This window comes from Miniopterus schreibersii (genome assembly GCF_964146895.1).
Source record: "Miniopterus schreibersii genome assembly, chromosome: 11".
Classification (NCBI taxonomy): Eukaryota; Metazoa; Chordata; class Mammalia; order Chiroptera; family Miniopteridae; genus Miniopterus; species Miniopterus schreibersii.
Window position 1 is genome coordinate 2309842 of NC_138111.1, and position 20905 is coordinate 2330746.

Here is a 20905-nt window from a genome sequence, read left to right on the forward strand (position 1 = left end):
GGCTAAAGGAGACTAAAGGAGGGAGAACAGAGGAGACAGTAATCTAGGAGGCTTCCTGGAGGAGGCAACTTTTGAGACCTGGGTGGGCCAAGGATTCCAGGCGGGGCAGTGTCATATCCTGGAACATCACAGCCAGAGGGGTCTAGAGACCATCCTGTCTGATTCCCCATTGTACACCTGGGGAAACTGAGGACCTGAGAGTGGGAGGGACTTGCCCACAGTTATGCTGTAGGCAGGGAGCAGAGGCAGGCCTAGAACCCAGGTTTCCCGTGCTGCTGACAGATGGGCAGGGAGGCAGGCTGAGTGGCCTGGGCCAGAGACACCTGGTTGGGGGTGTGGAAGACAGGCTGGCTCCAGCCCTGAGGACTTCTGTCTCCGGTCCCCTCCCCCCTTCATGCCCCTTCCCCCCCCCCAGGCGCCCTGGAAATCGGGCAGGCCCTCCCCATCCACACTGGCCGCTACACCTGCACAGCCCAGAACTCCGCAGGTGTGGCCCACAAGCACGTGGCCCTGACCGTGCAAGGTAGGGTGCCCAGGTCCTTCAGCTCCCACGGCGTGGCCCTGGGCAGGGGGGCAGGCAAAGAGCTGGCGGTGGGTGGGGCTGGAGCGGGAGGTGAGGGCCCAGCTGCCAGGTGCCCAGAGCTGCCTAGGACCTCACTCCCTCACGGGACCCTGGGGGAAAGCCCGCCCACCTGTGCCTTCCGTGCCAGTTTCCAGAACACCCTGTTCATTCTGAAGTCCCCTCTCTCCAGTGCGCAGAGGCCCCTGGGCGGAGGGCCTGGGGTTCGGGGTCCCAGGGACCTCCGCGGGCCTGTTTCTCTGCAGCCTCTCCCGTGGTGCGACCGTTGCCCAGCGTGGTCCAGGCCTCGGTGGCGGAGGAGGTGCTGCTCCCCTGCACAGCCTTGGGTGTCCCCCGGCCAAGCGTCACCTGGCAGAAGGAGGGGCTCAGCATCCCCGCAGGTGAGTCCCCACTGGGACCAGCGCCGGGGGGGGGGCACAGTGGGCCTCTGAAGCCCTGTGGAGGTCCAGACAGCCCCTGCCCCCCTTCCCCTCCTGCCCTGCCCCCTCCTTGCACCACCCGGAGCCCGAGATTCGACCTGAGCCCTCGGTGGCTGGGTTGGGAGGTCGGAGGGGACAGCCTGGCTGGGCTCTGGGTCCAGCTTCCACACTCTCTGTCCCCCCATCACCCTGTGACCACAGCGAGTCACCTGCTGCCTGATCTGACAGAACAGCCCAAGCCACCCTGCCGCCCTCCTCAGGGGTCCTGCGGCCCCAGCCCCCAGCCCCCCGTTTCCTCCAACCCAATCCAGGAGGGAACACCCAGGTCCTGCCCAGCGGCCAGCTGCGGATTGTCCACGCCAGCCCAGAGGATGCCGGGAACTACTTCTGCATCGCCCAGAACAGCGCAGGCAGTGCCGTGGGCAAAACTCGGCTGGTGGTGCAAGGTGGGCCCGGGGAGGGACCGAGGCTCCCGGGGGACTCCCTTCTCTGCAGCCCTGAGCCCAGGTGGGGGGGGGGGGGCTACCCCAGCACCGCTTGTGCGTCTGGAAGGAATTGGGAGAACATTTTATGCCCAGGCCTGGCTTCACATAATAGCTCTGGCCCCTCCAACTCGCCAGCCCGCCCGGGACACTGATCTCGTGTCCCTCGTTCATCCTGGCTTTCCCGTAGCAATAGCCACGCTGTCCCTTCTGCACAGACACACAAGCGTGTCCTTTCCTTAGTCTGACCAATCACGGTCTCTAGAGATAAAGGAGATGTCACTGGCCCCAAATCCGCATGGTATCTGGGAACAGTCAGTGTGGGCCAGACCTGCTGTACCCCAGCGCCTGCCCCGGGCTGTCCCTCAGTGGCTGTCCCTGTGGGTGGCTGTGTACAGCTGGGGTCACTCGGACTTTGGCTATGAGCCCAGAAGCTCCTCGCCTCCTCCCCTGCTCCTTGGCCAGCAGGCTTCTCTGCCCTGTGACTTGGAGCATCACTGCTGGTCACCAGAGGGCCCGACACTGGTCACCCTGCCACAACTCCTCACCCAACTCACGAGTCCCCCAATTGCCCAGACCATGGGCACTGGTCTATGCCCGGGGGGGTTGGTGGAAGGGGCTGGGGGTGTGCCCAGAGCCCCAGGGCGGAGCAGCCCACTCTAGCCCAGCCCAGTCCCCAAGTGGACCCTCCTGTCCCCACAGTCCCTCCCGTCATCAAGATGGGCTTCCCTGACCTGTCTGCCACTGAAGGGTCCCACACTCTCCTGCCCTGCGCTGCCAGCGGCAGTCCTGAGCCCGACGTCACCTGGGAGAAAGATGGCCAGCCTGTGCCTGTCGCTGAGGGCAGGTTCAGCATCCAGCCATCCGGGGGGCTGCTGGTGAAGAACTCGGAGGTGAGTGCCCCGGAGCAGGGGGAATCCCAGTAACAAGGGGAGCAGTGAGACTGCCCCGGAGCAGGGGGAGTCACAGTAACAAGGGGAGCAGTGAGACTCTGCCCGGAGCAGGGGGGAATCACAGTAACAAAGGGAGCAATGAGACTCTGCCCCGGAGCAGGGGGGATCCCAGTAACAAGGGGAGCGGTGAGACTCTGCCCCGGAGCAGGGGGAGTCACAGTAACAAGGGGAGCGGTGAGACTCTGCCCTGGAGCAGGGGGAATCACAGTAACAAGGGGAGCAATGAGACTCTGCCCCGGAGCAGGAGGGATCCCAGTAACAAGGGGAGCGGTGAGACTCTGCCCGGAGCAGGGGGGAATCACAGTAACAAGGGGAGCAATGAGACTCTGCCCGGAGCAGGGGGGATCCCAGTAACAAGGGGAGCAATGAGACCCTGGCCTGGAGCAGGGGGATCCCAGTAACAAGGGGAACGGTGAGATTGCCCCGGAGCAGGGGGGATCCCAGTAACAAGGGGAGCAGTGAGACCCTGGCCTGGAGCAGGGGGATCCCAGTAACAAGGGGAGCGGTGAGACTCTGCCCGGAGCAGGGGAGAATCACAGTAACAAGGGGAGCAATGAGACTCTGCCCGGAGCAGGGGGGATCCCAGTAACAAGGGGAGCAGTGAGACCCTGGCCTGGAGCAGGGGGATCCCAGTAACAAGGGGAGCGGTGAGACTCTGCCCAGAGCAGGGGGGATCCCAGTAACAAGGGGAGCAGTGGGACTCTGCCCCGGAGCAGGGGGGAATCCCAGTAACAAGGGGAGCGGTGAGACTCTGCCCTGGAGCAGGGGGGATCCCAGTAACAAGGGGAGCAGTGAGACTCTGCCCAGAGCAGGGGGGATCCCAGTAACAAGGGGAGCAGTGGGACTCTGCCCCGGAGCAGGGGGGAATCCCAGTAACAAGGGGAGCGGTGAGACTCTGCCCCGGAGCAGGGGGTTCCCAGTAACAAGGGGAGTGGGGAGACTGCGGAGCGCCCCGTTTGTCATGCCCTGAGCTGAGCGCTGTGCAGTCTCCCCCCAGGCTCCTGGGGAAATCGGCGTTACTGTCCCATAGTACAGATGAAGAGACTGAGGCTCTGAGCGTCCCAGTGTTCCCGAGACACGCTGTTCCCAAGCAGAACCAAGATTTGAACCTGGACCCCCAGGACTAGCCTCCAGGGCAGTGAGGGAGCCCGGAATGGGGCAGGGGTGCGGCCATGACTTTGCCGCCCCAGACTGCGCCCAGGTTCTCAGCCTCATGTTGATGTTGACCTGAGCCAGGGCCATAGGTGGGAACCCCAACCCCCTCGCCATCCACACCTATGGGCTCCGTAATGACAAACTGGGCTGCTCTGCAGATGGACATGGGGCTGCTGGGAGACGCATCTGGAGGGGGTCAGGGCGCCTCAGACCCTGCCACATGGGAGGCCGGGTGGTGCCGTGGTGAGGGCGCCGGCCCTGCTGGAATGCACGGTGGGGCTTTCCTCTCGGAGAAGCCCCCAAAAGCGGGAGCTTCCTCAGGGATGGTGTGAGTGTGGACGAGCTGCTACAGGTGAGTCCTGAGCACAGAGCCCGGCACGTAGTAGGTGCTCAGGAGATGGAAACTATGGGGGAGCGCAGCAGCGCAGCGGGGAACCCTGGCAGTGCCGGCTGAGCGACCGTGGTCAACTCACTTTGCCTCCCTGGGCTGGATGCTCCACGGGCACCTGCGGGGCCCAGGCTGGGGGTGGAGGCAGTTCTCAGGCCAATCCCCCCTTTGCCCACAGAGCCGGGATGCCGGCACCTACACCTGCACGGCCGAGAACCCCGCGGGCCGCGCCCGCCGCCGTGTGCACCTCACCATCCTGGCACTGCCCGTCTTCACCACCCTGCCTGGGGACCGCAGCCTGCGCCTCGGGGACAGGCTGTGGCTTCGCTGTGCGGCCCGGGGCAGCCCCACGCCCCGCATTGGCTGGACTGTCAACGACCAGCCAGTCACAGGTCTGGATGGGACCGTGGATGGGACCGCGACCCTGGGAGGCAGAGGAGGGCGAGCAGGGGGAGCCCCAAGCTAGTGGGGAGGAAAAGGGTGTTAGTCGGCGCTGTGGGTCCTGGGTCTCCAGACTTGGCCCTATGCAGGGGGTGTGGGGCAAACCCCTGTTTGGCCATATGTGACAGTCACATGTCAGACCTGGCAAGAAGCCACTGCCAAAAAGACTCAGCCCTGGTGTCTCTGCACTTGACCCCAGGTGGTGTTTAGGGAGGCCCGGGGCCTGGAGGCTATATAGTAGGTGCTCAATAAATGGCGGCTGAATTGCTCAAATGCAAAAAGTTGCTGCAGAATGATATTCTCAGGTCCCCCTAACCCGTGCGAAGGCTTTATCCCACCGCCTCCTGGGAGGGGACTTGGGTGAGTGATTCAGCCTCTCGGAGCCCAGCCTCTTCATCTGAAAAGGGGGGAGCAGGGGTCCCAAGGGCGGGCCATTCACTGTGGCAGGACCCACAGCCCCCAGAGACCTGCCCTTGACCACTCTTCCAACTCCCAGCGTGGACCTGGGAATGAGAAAAGGCAGGTTCTCCGACCACAATTTCTAATACGGTCGGTGCCTCCTCTGAGCCAGGCATCCACTAGGGAGAAGGGCCACCTGCCTTCTGTGTCTTTATTGAGCACCTGCTGGGTACTCAGGCCTGAGTTACGCATTCAGGGCACGGGTCCCTGGGCTCAGAGCCCCCTGAGGTGTCTCTTCTCTGCCATAGAGGGGGTGTCTGAACAGGACGGGGGCAGCACGCTACAGAGGGTGGCGGTCACCAGAGAGGACAGCGGGACCTACGTCTGCTGGGCCGAGAACAGAGTGGGCCGCGTGCAGGCAGTCAGCTTCGTGCACGTGAAGGGTGAGGCGTGAGCCATGTGGCTTTTCTCTTGAGACCTGCTGAGCTCGGTCTATTGGTCTTTTTATGAAAATCTATGAAACTGGTCTCCTGACCTCTGGACAAGTAATTCTCTATCCTTTCTGTACGCTAGCATCCCCTAGGACTTTATAAAATACTGAAGCCCACAGTCCACCCTGACTCAGTAACCCAGTCTCCCTGGGGCAGGGCCCGAACATCGGTACTTTTTAATCTCCCAGGACAACCTGGCTGCAGGTAGAATTGAGATCTGACCGGTCAGCCTGCAGTATTACTCTCAGCCGGATGGTGCTGGTGTGGGAGGCAGGCCTGGGGGCCAGGGCATTCTGGCAGAAAAATGCATGAAGCTTGCCAGCCACCTGTCACCCCCTCAGCCAGGGGCAGCACAGCAACCCTTGCTGACACCATGCGTTAACTTGGTCAGCTTCAGGATGGGCGGCATGGGCTTGTTGAGGGCAATGGCAGCCTGAGGCGCCAGGAACAGCTGCGGCTGTTGGTAGAGTCGACCGCAGGAAACCGGGAAGGGCAGAAACTGTACAGCCATCCAAGAGTGGTTTAAGGTTTGAGCGAAATGAGGCCCAGGGACGTCTTAGGGTTGCTGCAGACAGCAGAGGTGTCCTAATGATCTCGTGGTCTTTGTTTTCCAAAGTCCCCAACAGGAATTCCGCAGCTGGGGTAATTTTTCCTTGAGAGAGCCAGGATATGACACTCATTACATTGCCTTCAATCCTGCACCTGTCTCAGACATCACTAATCAATCACCGCTCTGTTCCCCCCCAGCTTCAAATCCTTCTCAGCAGGGTTCCTAGTGGCCACTGCCAGTCTGTTTCACTTGGCCCAAAACACGGGAGCCGTTTGCCATCTCTGATGCATTGACTACACACAGCCATTCTGGGCCAGCCCCTGGCACCTGGGGACAGGACTTTGGGGGCAGAATTGTGGGAGGTTGAGCCTGAAGGGAACGTCCTTTCTGACCCTTTGTCCAATGTCACTTCGTGCAGAAGCTCCTGTCCTTCAAGGGGAGGCCTTCTCCTACCTGGTGGAACCTGTGGGGGGCAGCATCCGCCTGGACTGTGTGGTCCACGGAGACCCAGAGCCTAACATCCGCTGGATCAAAGATGGCCTTCCGCTGCGGGACAGCCGTCTCCGGCACCTACTGCAGAATGGCTCGCTGGCCCTCCGCAGGACAGAGGCGAGGAGGGGCCTGGGGCTTTGGGTGGGGACATCCGGGACAACCCTAGGCCTTTCCTGATTGCTTAGAGGGTTCTTTAGGTTGGCATCACCCTCCACAGTCTGCAAAGCACGTTCCTACCCATTACCCAGATGTCCTCCCCTGACTAGGGAGACCTCCAGCCAGTGACTTAACTTCTCTGTGCCTCAGCTACCCCACCCATGCAATGGGGCTAACGGTCATTTCTCCCTCATAGTGTCACAGTCAGAAATCAGCGAGATGACCCATACCTGGTATTTAGGAGTGCCAGTAAATGTTATTAATAACAACAACCCCAAGGGGCAGGGCAGACAGAAGAAGATACTGAGGCTCAGAGAGGCCCACAACCAGTAAGTGCCCGAGCGAGGCAGGAACGTCCCCAGCTCTCCTAACTCCTACTCCATGCTGTTTGCAAGCACTGGGCAGCCCCCGCTCACCTTCCCTCTGTGTCCCAAGTCCCAGGGTCATGCAGAAATCCGCAGTTCGCTCCTGTCAAGCTTGGCCTTGCCCATTTGGGAGCCTGTCCCTGGAGAGTAACAATCACAGCAGAGTAGCAGTAACGGCAGCAGGAGTAACGGCTGCGGGGACCTGAGGATGGACCGCAGACCGGGCACTGAATGGCTGTGATTCCATTTGATGCTACAACGATCCCAGCAGTCGCTATCTCCATTTTAGGGATGGGGAAACTGAGGCTCCAGAGACATGGTCATGTCTAGTAATGGCTTCAGTGTGGTTAACCGGGGAGCCGAGATTTGGTCCCGTATCAGTCTGACCCCCAAACCGACTCTCCTAACTGTGTGCCCTGCTGCCGGGCCCTTTGGAGCGGCTCCCGGGGTTCATCTTCTGGGCATTGACGGTGGCTTTAGGCCGCCCCCAGCTCCACCTCAAGGCAGTGCTGCCACTCAGAAGTGAGCTCCATCCCTGCCCATGGTGGCCGATGGCCCGTGACAGCCGCTTCCCTCCCACTGAGTGGGGGGACGCTGCCCACCACCTGCCCTCCGGGATGGCAGTGCACACGGGCCCAATAAAAGCCCGAGAGCGCCTGCGCTTGGACCCCCATTGTCTCACCCAGTGCCCACGCTTAGTTGACCACGAACCGCTTCTCGCAAGCAGCCCCTACGCCGCGCCGTGGGTGACACACCGCCACGCACACTGCTGGGAAGAGGCGACTCTAAATCACCTTTTGCAGCAGGTGGCTGCCCGGCGAGTCGATGCCCTCAGTTGACCGCCCCCCCCAGCTCCAGGTGTGGAAGGGGCTGGATGTCTGTTGACAAGTGGCCACAAAGGCCCCTCTAATGCGTCACTGTGAGGAGTCCCGGAGCCCCCGGTGGTTTAGGCTCTAAGTTCCTTCCCGGTTAGGCGGGTCTTGCTCCAGTCACCCCTTTCCTTGCCCAGCTGTCCCAAGCTGCTCCCCAATCCCTCGCCCCTCTCCTGAACGCCGCGTCCCCCTCGTGTGCCCACCTACAGAGGGACGACGCGGGGCGGTACCGGTGCCTGGCAGAGAATGAGATGGGCACGGCGGAGAGAGTGGTGGTCCTCGTGCTGCACAGTGAGTCCCGGCGCCCGCCCGGGCCCTGGGTGGGCACGGTGTGGGCATGTGGGCGCCCAGGGTCAGCTGTGCCGAGGCCGCGGCTGGGCTGGTCCAGGCCATCTGGTAAGAGTTGAGGGCGAGAGGCAGGGCCGGGACTTGGAATTATTTATCCAGAACAATCGAAGTCCTGTGGGATGTTCCCCAGGGTAGAAGGGGTGTCAGGGTCGGGGCTAATGAACGCCAGGGACCCAACAGCCAGGCCTGGGGGGCTATTTATTCAAAACCCAAAACTGTCACCGAGCTCACAGGGACAGCTCTTGGATTTGCCAGGCAGCTTGTGTTATACAGAGCTTCAGAGTGACCTGAAATTTCACGACAAACATAAACCTACAAATTCAAGGAGCTGAGCAAAACTCAAACAGGGTAAATCGAAGAAGTCTGTGCCCACACACATCACGGCCAAACCTGCTAAAAACTGAGGCGACAGGCTTCCTCAAGGCGTCCGCATGGCTGTGGCGTAATTCAAAGTTCAGGCAGTTCGGAGGTGGCGGGTGGTGATCAGGGAAGGCCTTTCAGGACGACACTTAAATTAAGATCCAAATGATGAGAAGGAGCATCCGTGTGACAGCCTGGGGGAAACTGTTCAGGCAGAAAGGATAGCAGGTGCAAAGGCCCTGCGACAGGCGTGAGCCATGCTAGCCTCCGTCCCAGAGGTTAAGAGGGCAGGCCCTGGACTCCAGTCAGCTGGGCTTGTTATTGGCTCAGCCGCCTGCTCTGGGACCCTGGGCAAATCACTGAATTTCTCTCCAGTAGTTAAGTTTTCTTATCTTTAAAATAGGGATCATAATAGAACAGACCTTGTAAGTAGCTGTGAGGCTTGAATGAAATAATGCGTGTAAAGTGCTTAGCACAGCACCTGGCACATAGTAGATAATCAGTAAATGCCAGGTATTATTTATTATTACTATTATTTTATTCAAATTTTTGATAATCATACCACTTTTAAATGGTACTGATCATACCATTTTAAAAAAAACTTCAGGCAATCTTCCAGTCATCCCGGGCCCCCTCATTCCCAGGTTCCCCTCTTTCAGTTTCTGGTGGGCCCCCTGGTGTCTTCAACCAGGGCCACAATCTCAGGCCCGCAGAGATGCCAACTCCCCCTTTGCCTCCGACCAGCTGTTTCCCAGACAACACCCCGGTTTCCCCGAGTCTCCTTCCGCCCCCTGCTGCAAACCAAGCCAGCCCTTTATAGCTGCAAAGCTGCTGGTGTCCACAGCCAGCCCTGCCCTCGCAGCTCTGCTGTGACCACCAGGGGGTGGGGTGGGGGTGGGGGCAGAGGGAGCAGCCTGGGGAAGGAAGCCCCCCACGTCCACCGCTCTTACCCAAGTTCTAGAAGCTTCTCCTGGATAAATGATGGTCAGTTTGTTGCGTGCCTTGAGTTGATTTCTAGAGCCCCGAAGTCACTGGTTTTGACAGCTTTGTAGTTTTGTGCTCGCTGTCGTGGGCGCCGACTTGCTGACCCCTCAGTCAGCGTGGTGGAAGTTATGTTGGACCTTTACTGAAATGGGATGCCCCTGTCACGTGTTCTGTGCCACTGGGCACATCGGTGTGTGGGAGACTGCGTGGAACTAGGAGATTCATTCTCATTGCCCGATGCTTTTCCGCGATACGGGTAAGCCGGGATTTATTTACGTATCCCGCTGGGGGCTAGTCTCCAGGTTAGGGCGGTTAGGACAGTGCTGGGTGACATTCTCATGCAGGCCTGCGGCGAACATGCGCAGACAGTCCTTTTGGGGCACTGACTCAGGAGGGACGCTGCCAGGTCCCACGGAACACGCACGTCCAGCTCCAGGAGCTACTGCCTGCGGCCGGCCGGTAAACGGCTCCCAGACGTGGTCTCCAGGGCCCGTGACTGTTACCGTGTTCCGGAAAATGACCTTTGCCGACGGGTTAAGGATCTTGCCCTAAGGAGGCGATCTTGGATTGTCTCGGTGGCCTAAATGCTACCTCTAGTGTCCTCAGAGAGGCAGAGGGAGATGGGACGGAGGGAGGAAGGGAGAGCGAGGAGAAAGTATGAAGATGAAGGCAACGCATGGAGTGAGGGAGCCTCGAGCCACTGTAGGCTGGGAGCCACGGGACACTGGGGGCCATGGGGCACTGGGGGCCATGGGACACTGGGGGCCATGGGATACTGGGGGCCACAGGACACTGGGGGCCATGGGACACTAGAAGCCATGGGACACTGGGAGCCACGGGACACTGGGGGCCACGGGACACTGGGAGCCACGCGACACTGGGGGCCATGGGACACTGGGAGCCATGGGATACTGGGGGCCATGGGACACTAGAAGCCACGGGACGCTAGAAGCCATGGTACATTGGAAGCCGCGGGATACTAGAAGCCACCAGAAGGCGAAAGAGCCATGGAACGGATTATCCCCTGGAGCCTCTGGACTTTGTCCCATGAAACAACTGATTTTAGACCTCTGGCCTCCAGCACTGTGTCTTAAGGCACCCGGTCTGTGGCCGTTTGTTCCAGCAGCCACAGGGAGACCGGGACACTAGGCAACACTCGCCCGCAGTGCGCGGCCGGTTCCCGCCTCCACCCGCAGCGGGAGTCCGCCTGCCCGCGTCTCACCAGCAGGACGGTTCCCATCCCTCGCTGTCGTCACCCTGGGGGCTGTGGTAGTTCACGGACAGGAATTCTCATCTTTCGGGTGAGGGAGCTGAGGCCATGGAGTGACTTGGTGAGAAGCCCTCAGCGGTGACAGAGCCACGTCTGCCCATTTCATGTGGCACCAAGGAGAGGCAGTTCCTGCAAGTGGTGTCCTTTCATTGGAAGCCATCTAAATGGCCTAAAATAGGGACTTGGTTAGGATAGACCCCAGCAACGCGGTACCACGTAACAACTAAAAATGAGTATTTAGTGGCCTAAGGTAGTCATGAGCTATACTGGAGAGAGGGAGAGAGAGAGAGAGATGGAGAGAGGGAGAGAGGGAGGAACCAACGAACTCCGGTCACATTCTCACATGGAAACAGCGTCTAGAAGCAAACACCGGAGCGGCCAGTGGCCCGGAGGGTCGTATGTGGCTCTTTTGTCCTTTCTGCTTCTATGTTTTCTATTCTGTTGAAACGTATGTATCACCTGAACATCCGAAAGTAGTAAAATGTTCCTAAAAACTGCCCTGGGCCTCCCCCAGGTGCCCCGGTGTTCCGGGTGGAGCCCCAGGACGTGACAGCGAGGTCCGGGGATGACGTGACCCTGCGGTGCCAGGCCACTGGAGAGCCGGTGCCCACGGTGGAGTGGCTGCGAGCAGGGCAGCCCTTGCAGGCCAGCCGGCGGCTGCGGACCCTGCCAGACGGGAGCCTGTGGCTGGAGCGCGTGGAGACAAGGGACGCGGGCGCCTATGAGTGTGTCGCCCACAACCTCCTGGGCTCTGCCACAGCCCGGGCGTTCCTGGCTGTGAAAGGTACGAGGCGTCCCTGCCCGGACTGTGGGTGGGCAGAGGCGGGATCTCCTGCAAAATGGGAATTTGTGTGCTGTTTGGGGGGGACCTGGCCCACCGCCATGCTAGCTCCCCAGCTCTTCTCTTTGCTGAGAGTCAGACATTGAATGAACCCACTGGAAGGGCCTCGTGGGCCATCTTACCTACCCTGCCCTGTGTAGTCAGGGAACTGAGGCTCTGAGACACTGAGTGTTTACAGCTTGTGTTGGGCCTGGGACTCCGGCTTCTGCAGCTCACCTGGCACAGATCTGTGTCCTCTCTTTGGACACTTTGCAGCCCTGTGAAGTTGGCAGAGTGGGGGCCTCCCTGGGGCTGCTGTGAAAACTCTGCGAGCCAGTGCTGCCCTGAGCTCTGCCACCCCTGGGGGCTGCTCAGTAACCCTGCTGCTCACCACGTTACCAACCCTGCCGTCTCGCCCTCCTCAGTCCGCACCCTTCTCCCTGGGGTCAGCCCAGACTTTACAATCGAGAAGATGACCCTCCTGAGAAACCATCAAGTGACCCAGACTGACTAATGGAAAGCCACTGAATAATATTTCTGGGCCTCTGTTATTTCCATAAATATTCCATTTGTCTGGCCGTGAATCTCTGGCCCTGCCCGTGGCAGACATCACTAATCGATCACTGCACACAATGTCCGATTCCTTCTCCACAGAACCCTTTTCCAGGCGGCACCTCAGGCCGGACTGGAACTGGGACTCGACACTTCACTGCCAACCAGGCGGGCCCCTTTCTGGCCACTGGTCCCCTCCTCTCCTGTGGGCAGGGTGGGGACACCACCGCATGCCACTTGGAAAGCTTGGTGGTTCTCTGACACCCAGTCACAGAGGGGGCACCCTGGGGTCTGAGCAGACCCTCCCTTCCTTTCAGAGCTTGGTCCCAATTCTGACCCTCTCCTGCTGAAAAGCCCCCAACCCACGCCACGTGGCTGCTATATGAGTTTCCCGTGGCCGCCACAGACCGGGCGGTTTAAACAACAGAAACGTGTCGTCTCGCAGTCCTGGAGGGTGGAGGTGTAAGGTCAGGGTGTCGCAGGGTTGGTTCCCTCTCTGGCTGAGACAGAATCTACTGCGTGCCTCGCCCTGGCCTCTGCTGGTGTGCTGGCGATGGGAGGGCCGGGGTCCTCGGCTTATGGAAACTTCACCCCGTCTCTGCTTCCACATCACATGGCGTTCTCCCTGGGTGCATGTGTGCCCAAACTTCCCTCTTCTCTAAGGTCACCAGTCATATCAGGCCATGGCTCACCCTAATGACCTCCTGTTAACTCCATTACTCTGTACAGACCCAATCTTTAAATAAGGTCACAGTCTGAGGTCTGGGGATTAGGACTCCAACATATCTTTTTAGGGAGAAAACCCATAACAGCCTCCTTACCTTTTTAATGGAAACAACTACTTTTTAAAAAATTTTTTTTATTATTATTGATTTTTAGAGAGAGAGGGGAAGGGGAGGGCTAGAGAGATAGAAACATCGGCAAGAGAAACATCATTGATCGGCAGCCTCCTGCACACCCCCTACTGGGGATCGAGCCCGTAACCCGGGCATGTGCCCTGACTGGGAATTGAGGCCCCCTCACTATGGACTTGTCTGCTCTCCCTCCTTTCCCATCCGTCCTGGGGGCCCATCCTGGCCTTGTGGGAAACGAGGCTGCTGAGTCGCGCCATGTCTGAGAAAGTCGACAGTGGCTGTCATCCCGGCCTTCGATTCCCGTTCCGTTTAAAGTCGCCAGGGGGCCATTCTGTTGCCTTTTTATCTGCAGCTCCCAGTTTCTGCCTCGCCGCTTCATTACAGGGCCAAGGGCAGGTTCGTGGCCTTTTCCTGTCCCTCGCATCAACTCCAGGGCAGCAGATACTGACAGGACACATCCCAGATGGGCATCACATCTCATCAAACCCCAGCTCTGGGCTGCAGGAAATGGCACTGCTTCCTGGAACCCGAAATTAACCATCCCCCAAATTTACCCAGTTAGGATCCTGGCAGTTCTGTTTGATGTTATTTTTTGACAGATCGTGAGCAATTTGTTGCTGATTTCCCCTGAGAGCTGCTGAGCTCAGAGGCAGGCTAGCTCCTGTCTCTCGCCCCCTGGAATGCCATCTGTCCAGATGAGGCAGCTGGCCCATTAGCCAGAGGAAGCGCCCCCTGTGCCCACGCCATCCGTCTGATTAGTGCGGAAGGGCATCTGATTGCAGACGGCCTGGCGGCTCCTCCAAACCCGGCCCACCCCAGCCGGCCGCTGCAGGGCGGCTGGAGCCGGGCCCTTGTTGGAATGGGGTAAACTCAGGCGGTGGCATTCAGCGCCTGGCTCCTTCAGCATGCCAACAGGTTTTGGGTGCATCTTTGGTCCCACCCCCTCGTTTGAGAGACAAGCCGACTCAAGTACGGCTTGGGGCCTGGCTAACCCAAGTTTCTGGGAAGGGGACGGCAGAGCCAGGTTAGAAGCTGGTACCACCACCCATTAGCTGGGCACCCTTGGGCAAGTTACCTCACCTCTCTGAGCCTCAGATTACACCTTCTGGACATGGGTAACTACCTGCTTATTCTGAGGGCCCAGAGGTGGATAGTGTCACTGTCATTCTCTTCCTTCCTCCCAGGGGAGCCCCGGGGGAGTCGAGGCAGCATGATCGGGGTGATCAATGGCCAGGAGTTTGGCGTGGCCACCCTCAACACCAGTGTGCAGCAGGAGGCCCGCTCTAGGGTCACCACCTTCCGGAGCAGCATCGGTCACATCCCCGCGAGTGTGGGTAAGTGGGGACCTTCCAACCCGTGCTAGAGCCAGGAGGCAAAGCCTGTGGTTCGAGGCTGCTCTGGGCCTGATTCCCAGAGGAAACCCAGTCACCTCTAAAAGCTGAGCCCAAGCCAGAGTGGATTGAGGTGTGGCCGCTTCCTCCCCACCACACCCCCCCAAAGAAAACAAAATGACTGCATTTAAAAGCAGGCCAAGCCCGGCCGGAGTGGCTCAGTTGGTTGCAGAGTTGTCTGGTGCCCAGAAAGGTTGCCAGTTTGATTCCCCATCAGGGCGCGTACGGAAGGCAGCCAGCGGATGTTTCTCTCTCACATCTGTGTTTCTCTCTGTCTGTCTGTCTTCTGTCTCTCTCTTCCTCTCCCTAAGCACGTCCTCAGGTGAAAATTAAATATGTATGTGCTCAGGCTGGGTGAATGCAGGTCAGGTCAGCCCGTGAACTTGAAACCACCAACTGCTGTATGAAGTTTTGCCCCCTATTAAAGTGAGAGCTGAAAGAAAAGTGAAGGTGTCACCAGTAACTACTGCGGGATTCAGGCAAGAGGGGAGAGATGTGGAGAGTAAAATTAGCCAGAAGGTCCAGAAAACCAAGACAGATTCATAAAACAGTGTCCTCAGCATATGGGGTGTTCTCAGCATTTGTGGAATTGAGCAGAATATCAATAAGTTACATGCACTTCTCTGTATGTTTCGCTGATTTCTCAACTCCTCCAAGAAGTAGATATGGGCCTTTGCGACTTGTTTCTGACCCAGTAACAGGTCCAGGTAATCTTGGGGCTGAGCTTTCCTGGGGGTAATAGGGAGTCACAGAGGGGCCTTGAGCAAGGAGCGGCTGGCCCTAACCTGGCGCCGCCCCCCACCCTGTCCAGGGCCTCTGATGCGGGTGCTCGTGGTCACCATTGCCCCCATCTACTGGGCACTGGCCGGAGAGCGTGGAGGTGCCCTGAACGGCCATTCCCTGACTGGTGGCACCTTCCGGCAGGAGTCGCACATGGAGTTTTCCACAGGTGAGTGGGGGCGCCCCCCGGGTGCGCTGGGTGAGACTGGGGCCTGAGCCCAGGGCCTCTCCCCTGTGGTGACTCCAGGCCGGGCGGGGATGGATTGCAGGGGAGCTGCTCACGATGACCCAGGTGGCCCGGGGCCTGGATCCCAGCGGCCTGCTGCTCCTTGATGTCGTGGTCCGAGGCGTCATCCCCGAGAGCCTGGCTGACGCGGATCTTCAGGCGCAGGTGCGGGCAAGCCCCGGGGCGCACAGATGGGGTGGGTGAGAGACAATAGATGTCCTGCCTGGGACCATCCTGACACCCCAGCAGGGGCCTGGCCTGGCCTGGCCTAGGACTTAGGGGGGAACTAATAGGAAGATACTCTGGGCCAGCCTCTGGGCCTCTGGGGATGTTCCCCTTGACCCATAAGCAAGACCTCCTGTGCCCTGCTGGAAGCTGCCCAGTGGTGGGAGGAATCGCTGAGAGGCCCGCGGGGTCTCGTCTCCTCTCCCAGCGCCCAGTGAGCGGGGTGGAGGGTCCCAGGTCTAGGCTGCTGGGCAGTTGAAATTCCAGAGGTTCTCCCCCACCCCCTCCCTCCTCTAGGACTTCCAGGAGCACTACGTGCAGACGGGGCCTGGCCGGCTCTTCGTGGGCTCCACGCAGCGCTTTCTGCAAGACAGCCTCCCAGTGTCCCTGAGCTGCAACCACAGCATCCAGTACGACGCAGCCCGGGGCCCCCAGCCCCAGCTGGTGCAGCACCTGCAAGCCTCTGCGATCAGCTCGGCCTTTGACCCCGAGGCTGAGGCCCTGCACTTCCAGCTCAGCACAGCCCTGCAAGCGGGTGAGGGCCCCATCCTGCCCCCGCCCCCCACTGCCCCAGCTAAAAGCTGTGCACAGCCCCAAATGCACCAGGCTGAAGACCCAACTGACAGCCCATCCCTGACCCACTGACCATGGATCAGAGACTCAGGACTAAGACAGCTCAGCCCTTGTTCCTGTCCATCTACCCAGAGCTCTTCAGGCCACCCCTGTGCAAACGTTCCAGAGCTTTGCCCCAGGCCTCAATGGCAAGGTCCAAACCACCCCCAGGCGGTTCAAGACTTGAGTCCTATCCTACCCTCTTCTCAAGGGTGCCTGCACCAGAGACCCCACCTAGGGCCTGGGAGCCACTCTTGGAGCCCCTGGCGACCCTCACAAACATGCCAGATATTCTCAACCAAAGGAAGCTAAAAATATTCCTGGTACCACTGTTTGAGGTTCCAAGGTTTTTAACCTTGAACATGGAACAGTGGTCAGAGCACAGCTTTGAGGTCAGGCAGACCCTGGTTCAAACCCAGCCGCCCCACCTCTCGGCTGTGAGACCTTAGGGGCAGAGCCCTGGCCCTCTCTGAGCCTCTGTGCGCCCATCTGTGAAATGGGCATGACATCGCCTGCCTTACAGGGTGCAGGAGTAGAGGGGTTGTCTCTAAAACCCTCGCCTGGCACCCAGTGGCTGCTTTATCAAGGGTGCTGTCCCTGTGATCACCCAGTCTGGTCTCCTGCCTGTCTCCAGAACACAGTCTGCACCCATCCTGTGTTGGGTGCACTGCCCGGTCTGATGTTCGCTTACCCCAACCTGGGGCCAGGTCCCACCAAGCACAGTTTCGCATGTGCAATCTCCTGCTTTGTGCTTATTAATGATTTCTGGGTCTGCCAGCCGCTGTGAGCCCCTCATGACACCACCCACAGCCAAGCCTCAGGCAGGCCTGGGCTGGGAATGGGCTCACTGACTCTGGGCTCTGACCTGGCTCAGGACAGAGGCTGAGCACCCGGTTGAGAGGCCTCAGCCTGGCCAAGCTGGTGGGAGGGAGTCACGAGCCTGGGCTATGGCCAGGGCTGCTTTCTGTCCCTCGCGCCCTGTGTCCTTAGGGCCTGTCTTCTGCCTTGCAGAAGAGAATGAAGTTGGCTGCCCAGAGGGCTTCGAGCTGGACACCCAGGGAGAGTTTTGTGTGGGTGAGCACCCTATCCCTACCCTGGCATGATGAGGGAGGCCCTCAGCCTGGGCTGGGTGAGCTATCCAGCCAGCTGCCAGGAGGGCCTGGCTCAAAGACCACCAGCTGTCCCCACCCCAGACAGGGACGAGTGCTCCAGCGGCCCCAGCCCCTGCTCCCACTCCTGCCACAACGTGCCTGGCCGCTTCTCCTGCTCCTGCCCAGCCGGCTTCGCCCTGGCCGGGGACAACAGGAACTGCAGAGGTGAGTGGCCCTGGCGGACAGGCTCTCCTTGGACCTGGCCCAGTGTGTGCAGGGGTGGACAGGGATGCCAGCCCGGGTGCTCCGATGCCCTGTTCCCACTGGTACTTCCTGTTGGGAGGGACACAGGTGAGGGTGATGGGAATCCCGAGAGACACTCGCATGGCCACCATGCGCTCAGGGCACTCATACCAGCTGAGCTTGGACACAGCCTTGCAAGCTGTCCCTTCACGCAGCAGCCATTTCTAGCCAACTGGGGTAGGAGGTGAGCTGACACCTGTCTCCCCTGCCGGCTCTACCTGTCCCCTCAGCAACAAATCTGACCCTGGGACACTGTCAGGATGCTGACCCCCCATCTGTGTCCCCCCACTCCCACCACCAGGACTTGGCACTGCTATGTCTCCTTGGGTGCCCACGGGGCATTGTCTAAAACCTCACGGTGGATGCCACCCTCGGGTCCCGTGGGCGGGCTCTGTGTTTGTGGGGGTGCCAAGGTGACACACAGAGCCCGCAGGAGGGGTGGGACCTCCATCCCTGGGGCTCCTGGGCCTGGGGACTAAGCCTGTGTGGGGAGGCTAGGCCAGAGCCGGGGGGGGTGCTGGGGACATGTGTTCATGTAGCCCCCATCCCTGTCCATCCCCAGATGTGGATGAGTGTGCGTGGCCCGCTGACCTCTGCCCAGAGGGACAGCGCTGTGTGAACCTGCTTGGGTCCTACCGCTGCCTCCCCGACTGTGGGCCTGGCTTCCGGGTGGCCGCTGATGGGGCCGGTTGTGAAGGTGACAGGGACACAGGGTGGGGTTGTGCGGGACTCAGCGGAGGAGGTGCTGTGCGTCACTGGGATGCTGGGCCTCCGGGAAACTGTCACTCTCTTGGCAGAAGGGGCACCGTGAGGCCAGGGAGGGAGCAGGAGCTGGGCTCGGGAGGTCCGAGTGAGACCTGGCCTGGCTGCTGGCAGCCGGAGTACCTCTGCCAAGGGTCTTGTTTCTGGGCCTCAGGCTTGTCATCTGTCCAGTGGAGGGCGACCAGGTCAGGGGTGGCAAACGTGCCGTATCTGCTGCCATTTCCCCTGTCCCCCTCCTGGATCCTGGCCCAGCCCAGAGACAGCCTCTGAATCCTTCTCAACACAGTTTGTCCAGTAGCCACTGTGAGTCACTTGCAGCTGGCCTGTGAGATGAAGCCAGGTGCCACCCCTGGGTGGGCGACCTCTAGGGTCCTGCCAGCCCCATCACTCCATGGTGTTTTCTTGGACCCATAACCTTTTGACCCTCCGGAGCTGGTAGAAGCGGGAGGTCCTGAAGCTGGAGAGGGGGCAGGATGACCCCAGGTGTGGAGAGGCGTGGTTTGTCCACTGGGGGTGGGCTCGGGGCTCAGCCACCCCTGCCCATGCCTCCCCAGATGTGGATGAGTGTCTGGAGCAGTCGGACGAATGTCACTACGACCAGATCTGTGCGAACACCCCCGGCGGGCACCGCTGCGGCTGCCCCAGGGGGTACCGGACCCAGGGCCCTGGCCTGCCCTGCCTAGGTATGGGGACACCACGCCCGCCCGGCTCACAGGCAGGGAGCGTTTGTGACCAGGGCCATGGTCTATGCATAACCAGACGCAGCCAGGGCTGTCTGTGCACTCACCACGCGCCTGGGTCCCTGCTCTGCCTGCGGATCCCCAAACCTCACCCCCACCCTGCAAGGCCTCCTCCCCAGGGGGCCCAGGAGGAGGGTGGGGAGAAGTAGGCGGGTCTCGGAAAAGCTTAGGAAGCAGGGTGAGCCTCTCTAGGACCCTGGAGGGAGGGGGCCGGGGGACGGTTGGAGTCTGGGGTCCGCTCAGAGCTGGGGGAGGCTGAGGCCTGGGAGCCGTGGAGGCTGGAGTGGGAGAGGAGGCCCCGGGGTTCCAGGAGAGGGAGGCGGCAGCAGGCCCGCGTGCGGCAGGGACGCAGCTAGATGCTGGGAGGCAGGCGGCTGCGGCAAGCCCTGAGCCGCCCTCGGGCCCCGGCCCCCACTCCTTCCAGACATCAACGAGTGTCTGCAGATGCCCAGGGCCTGTGCCTACCAGTGCCACAACCTCCAGGGCAGCTACCGCTGCTTGTGCCCACCGGGCCACACCCTCCTCCCAGATGGCAAGGTCTGCACCCTGATGGGACAGAGCACACAGAATGTGACCACGGTCAGCCACCTGGGCCCCTTGGTGCCCTGGCCTCGGCCCCACATCCCTGTCTCCGGTGGCTCCTACCACGCCTGGGTCTCCCTCCGGCCACGCCCCGGAGCCCTGAGCAGCATGGGCCGGGCCTGGTGCCCCCCTGGCTTCATCCGGCAGAACGGCATCTGTAGGGGTAAGACCAGGCTCCAAGCACCCCACTGGGGGGACACCCGCTGTGTTGTCTCGGGCTCCTAGGCTAGGGGTGTTCAAAAACCCGGGACTCACAGGCAGGCAGGGAGGAGGCTGTTTTTTTACTTCGAGGCGTCTCACAGCCCTGGCTGTGCTGATGGGCAAGGGGCTTCCAAGAAGGGGGTGGAGTATTTTCTAAACGATTTAAGTTGCGGATGCTTTGCCCAGTGTCCCAGGAACCCCCTTTGAGAAGCAGCCCTCTGGATGCCCAGCGGTGCTGCGGCAGGGAGGGAGGTTTTCAGGAGTGGGGAGCATGTTCCAGATTGACACGAGAATGGGAGCAGAGACTGGTGGGGACCCCGTGCAGCACCCAGGCTGCGGAGAGGTGAAGGGGGGCAGCCTCGGGGCTGGACCACTCAGCGCTCCTGCCTGGAAGGCGGGCTCCCTACGGCAGGGGTGCCTCCCCCAAGGCCTTGGCGAACGCCGTGGATGGAATGGAGCTCCCCACTCTCCCTGAGCCCCGCCAAGCCCCAGACCCTCCTGAGCCATGAGTCCCAAGTCCGCTGGGACAGGGCAGGGAGAAGGGGTGGCCCACCTAAGTCAGGGGCTTCCGTGGCCTGCCCCGAGTCCGGCTGGCAGACAAGTGGCCACATGGGTGCCTGTGACTCAGCGTGTTTCTCTGCCTCCATCACCCCCAACCAATGCCCGGGCCAGACCTGGACGAGTGCCGGGTGAGGAGCCTGTGCCAGCACGCCTGCCGAAACACCGAGGGCAGCTACCAGTGCCTCTGCCCCGCGGGCTACCGCCTCCTCCCCAGCAGGAAGAACTGCCAGGGTGAGCGCTGCCCGGGTGCCAGGGTGCCAGTGCAGGGCTTCCTGGGCAGGGGCACCCCTCACCCAAGCTGCTCTTTCCAGCCCCTTCTGTGCCATCTCATGTTACCTGAGGGAGAGGCAGGGAGATAAACTCAGAGGAGTTAAGTGACCGCCCCAGGTGCCCACAGCCAGGCCGGGCCCCACACTCGAAGCAGGCGCCAAGAGGTTGCATGGGCAGACTCAGAGCAGCCCTGGGGGCCCGCTGCAGCTCTGCTGAGTGTCCCTGGGCAG

The 20905-nt window shown here is 60.6% G+C and overlaps 1 protein-coding gene across 1 annotated transcript in view; it reads left to right on the plus strand.

The window, feature by feature from the left end:
• Window positions 1-20905, plus strand: part of HMCN2 (hemicentin 2) — a gene marked incomplete at its 5' end in the record, with an annotated part of 129630 nt that overhangs the window by 106256 nt on the left and 2469 nt on the right. Inside the window, 19 exons of the mRNA XM_081152147.1 lie at window positions 416-523; window positions 826-960; window positions 1311-1445; window positions 2184-2374; window positions 4156-4369; window positions 5126-5260; window positions 6277-6467; window positions 7953-8034; window positions 11220-11489; window positions 14116-14265; window positions 15134-15271; window positions 15372-15493; window positions 15851-16088; window positions 17177-17239; window positions 17359-17481; window positions 18122-18256; window positions 18876-19004; window positions 19486-19806; window positions 20517-20636. Coding sequence (XP_081008273.1) covers window positions 416-523; window positions 826-960; window positions 1311-1445; window positions 2184-2374; window positions 4156-4369; window positions 5126-5260; window positions 6277-6467; window positions 7953-8034; window positions 11220-11489; window positions 14116-14265; window positions 15134-15271; window positions 15372-15493; window positions 15851-16088; window positions 17177-17239; window positions 17359-17481; window positions 18122-18256; window positions 18876-19004; window positions 19486-19806; window positions 20517-20636 — 3000 coding nt within the window. The remainder of the gene's footprint in view (window positions 1-415; window positions 524-825; window positions 961-1310; window positions 1446-2183; window positions 2375-4155; window positions 4370-5125; window positions 5261-6276; window positions 6468-7952; window positions 8035-11219; window positions 11490-14115; window positions 14266-15133; window positions 15272-15371; window positions 15494-15850; window positions 16089-17176; window positions 17240-17358; window positions 17482-18121; window positions 18257-18875; window positions 19005-19485; window positions 19807-20516; window positions 20637-20905) is intronic.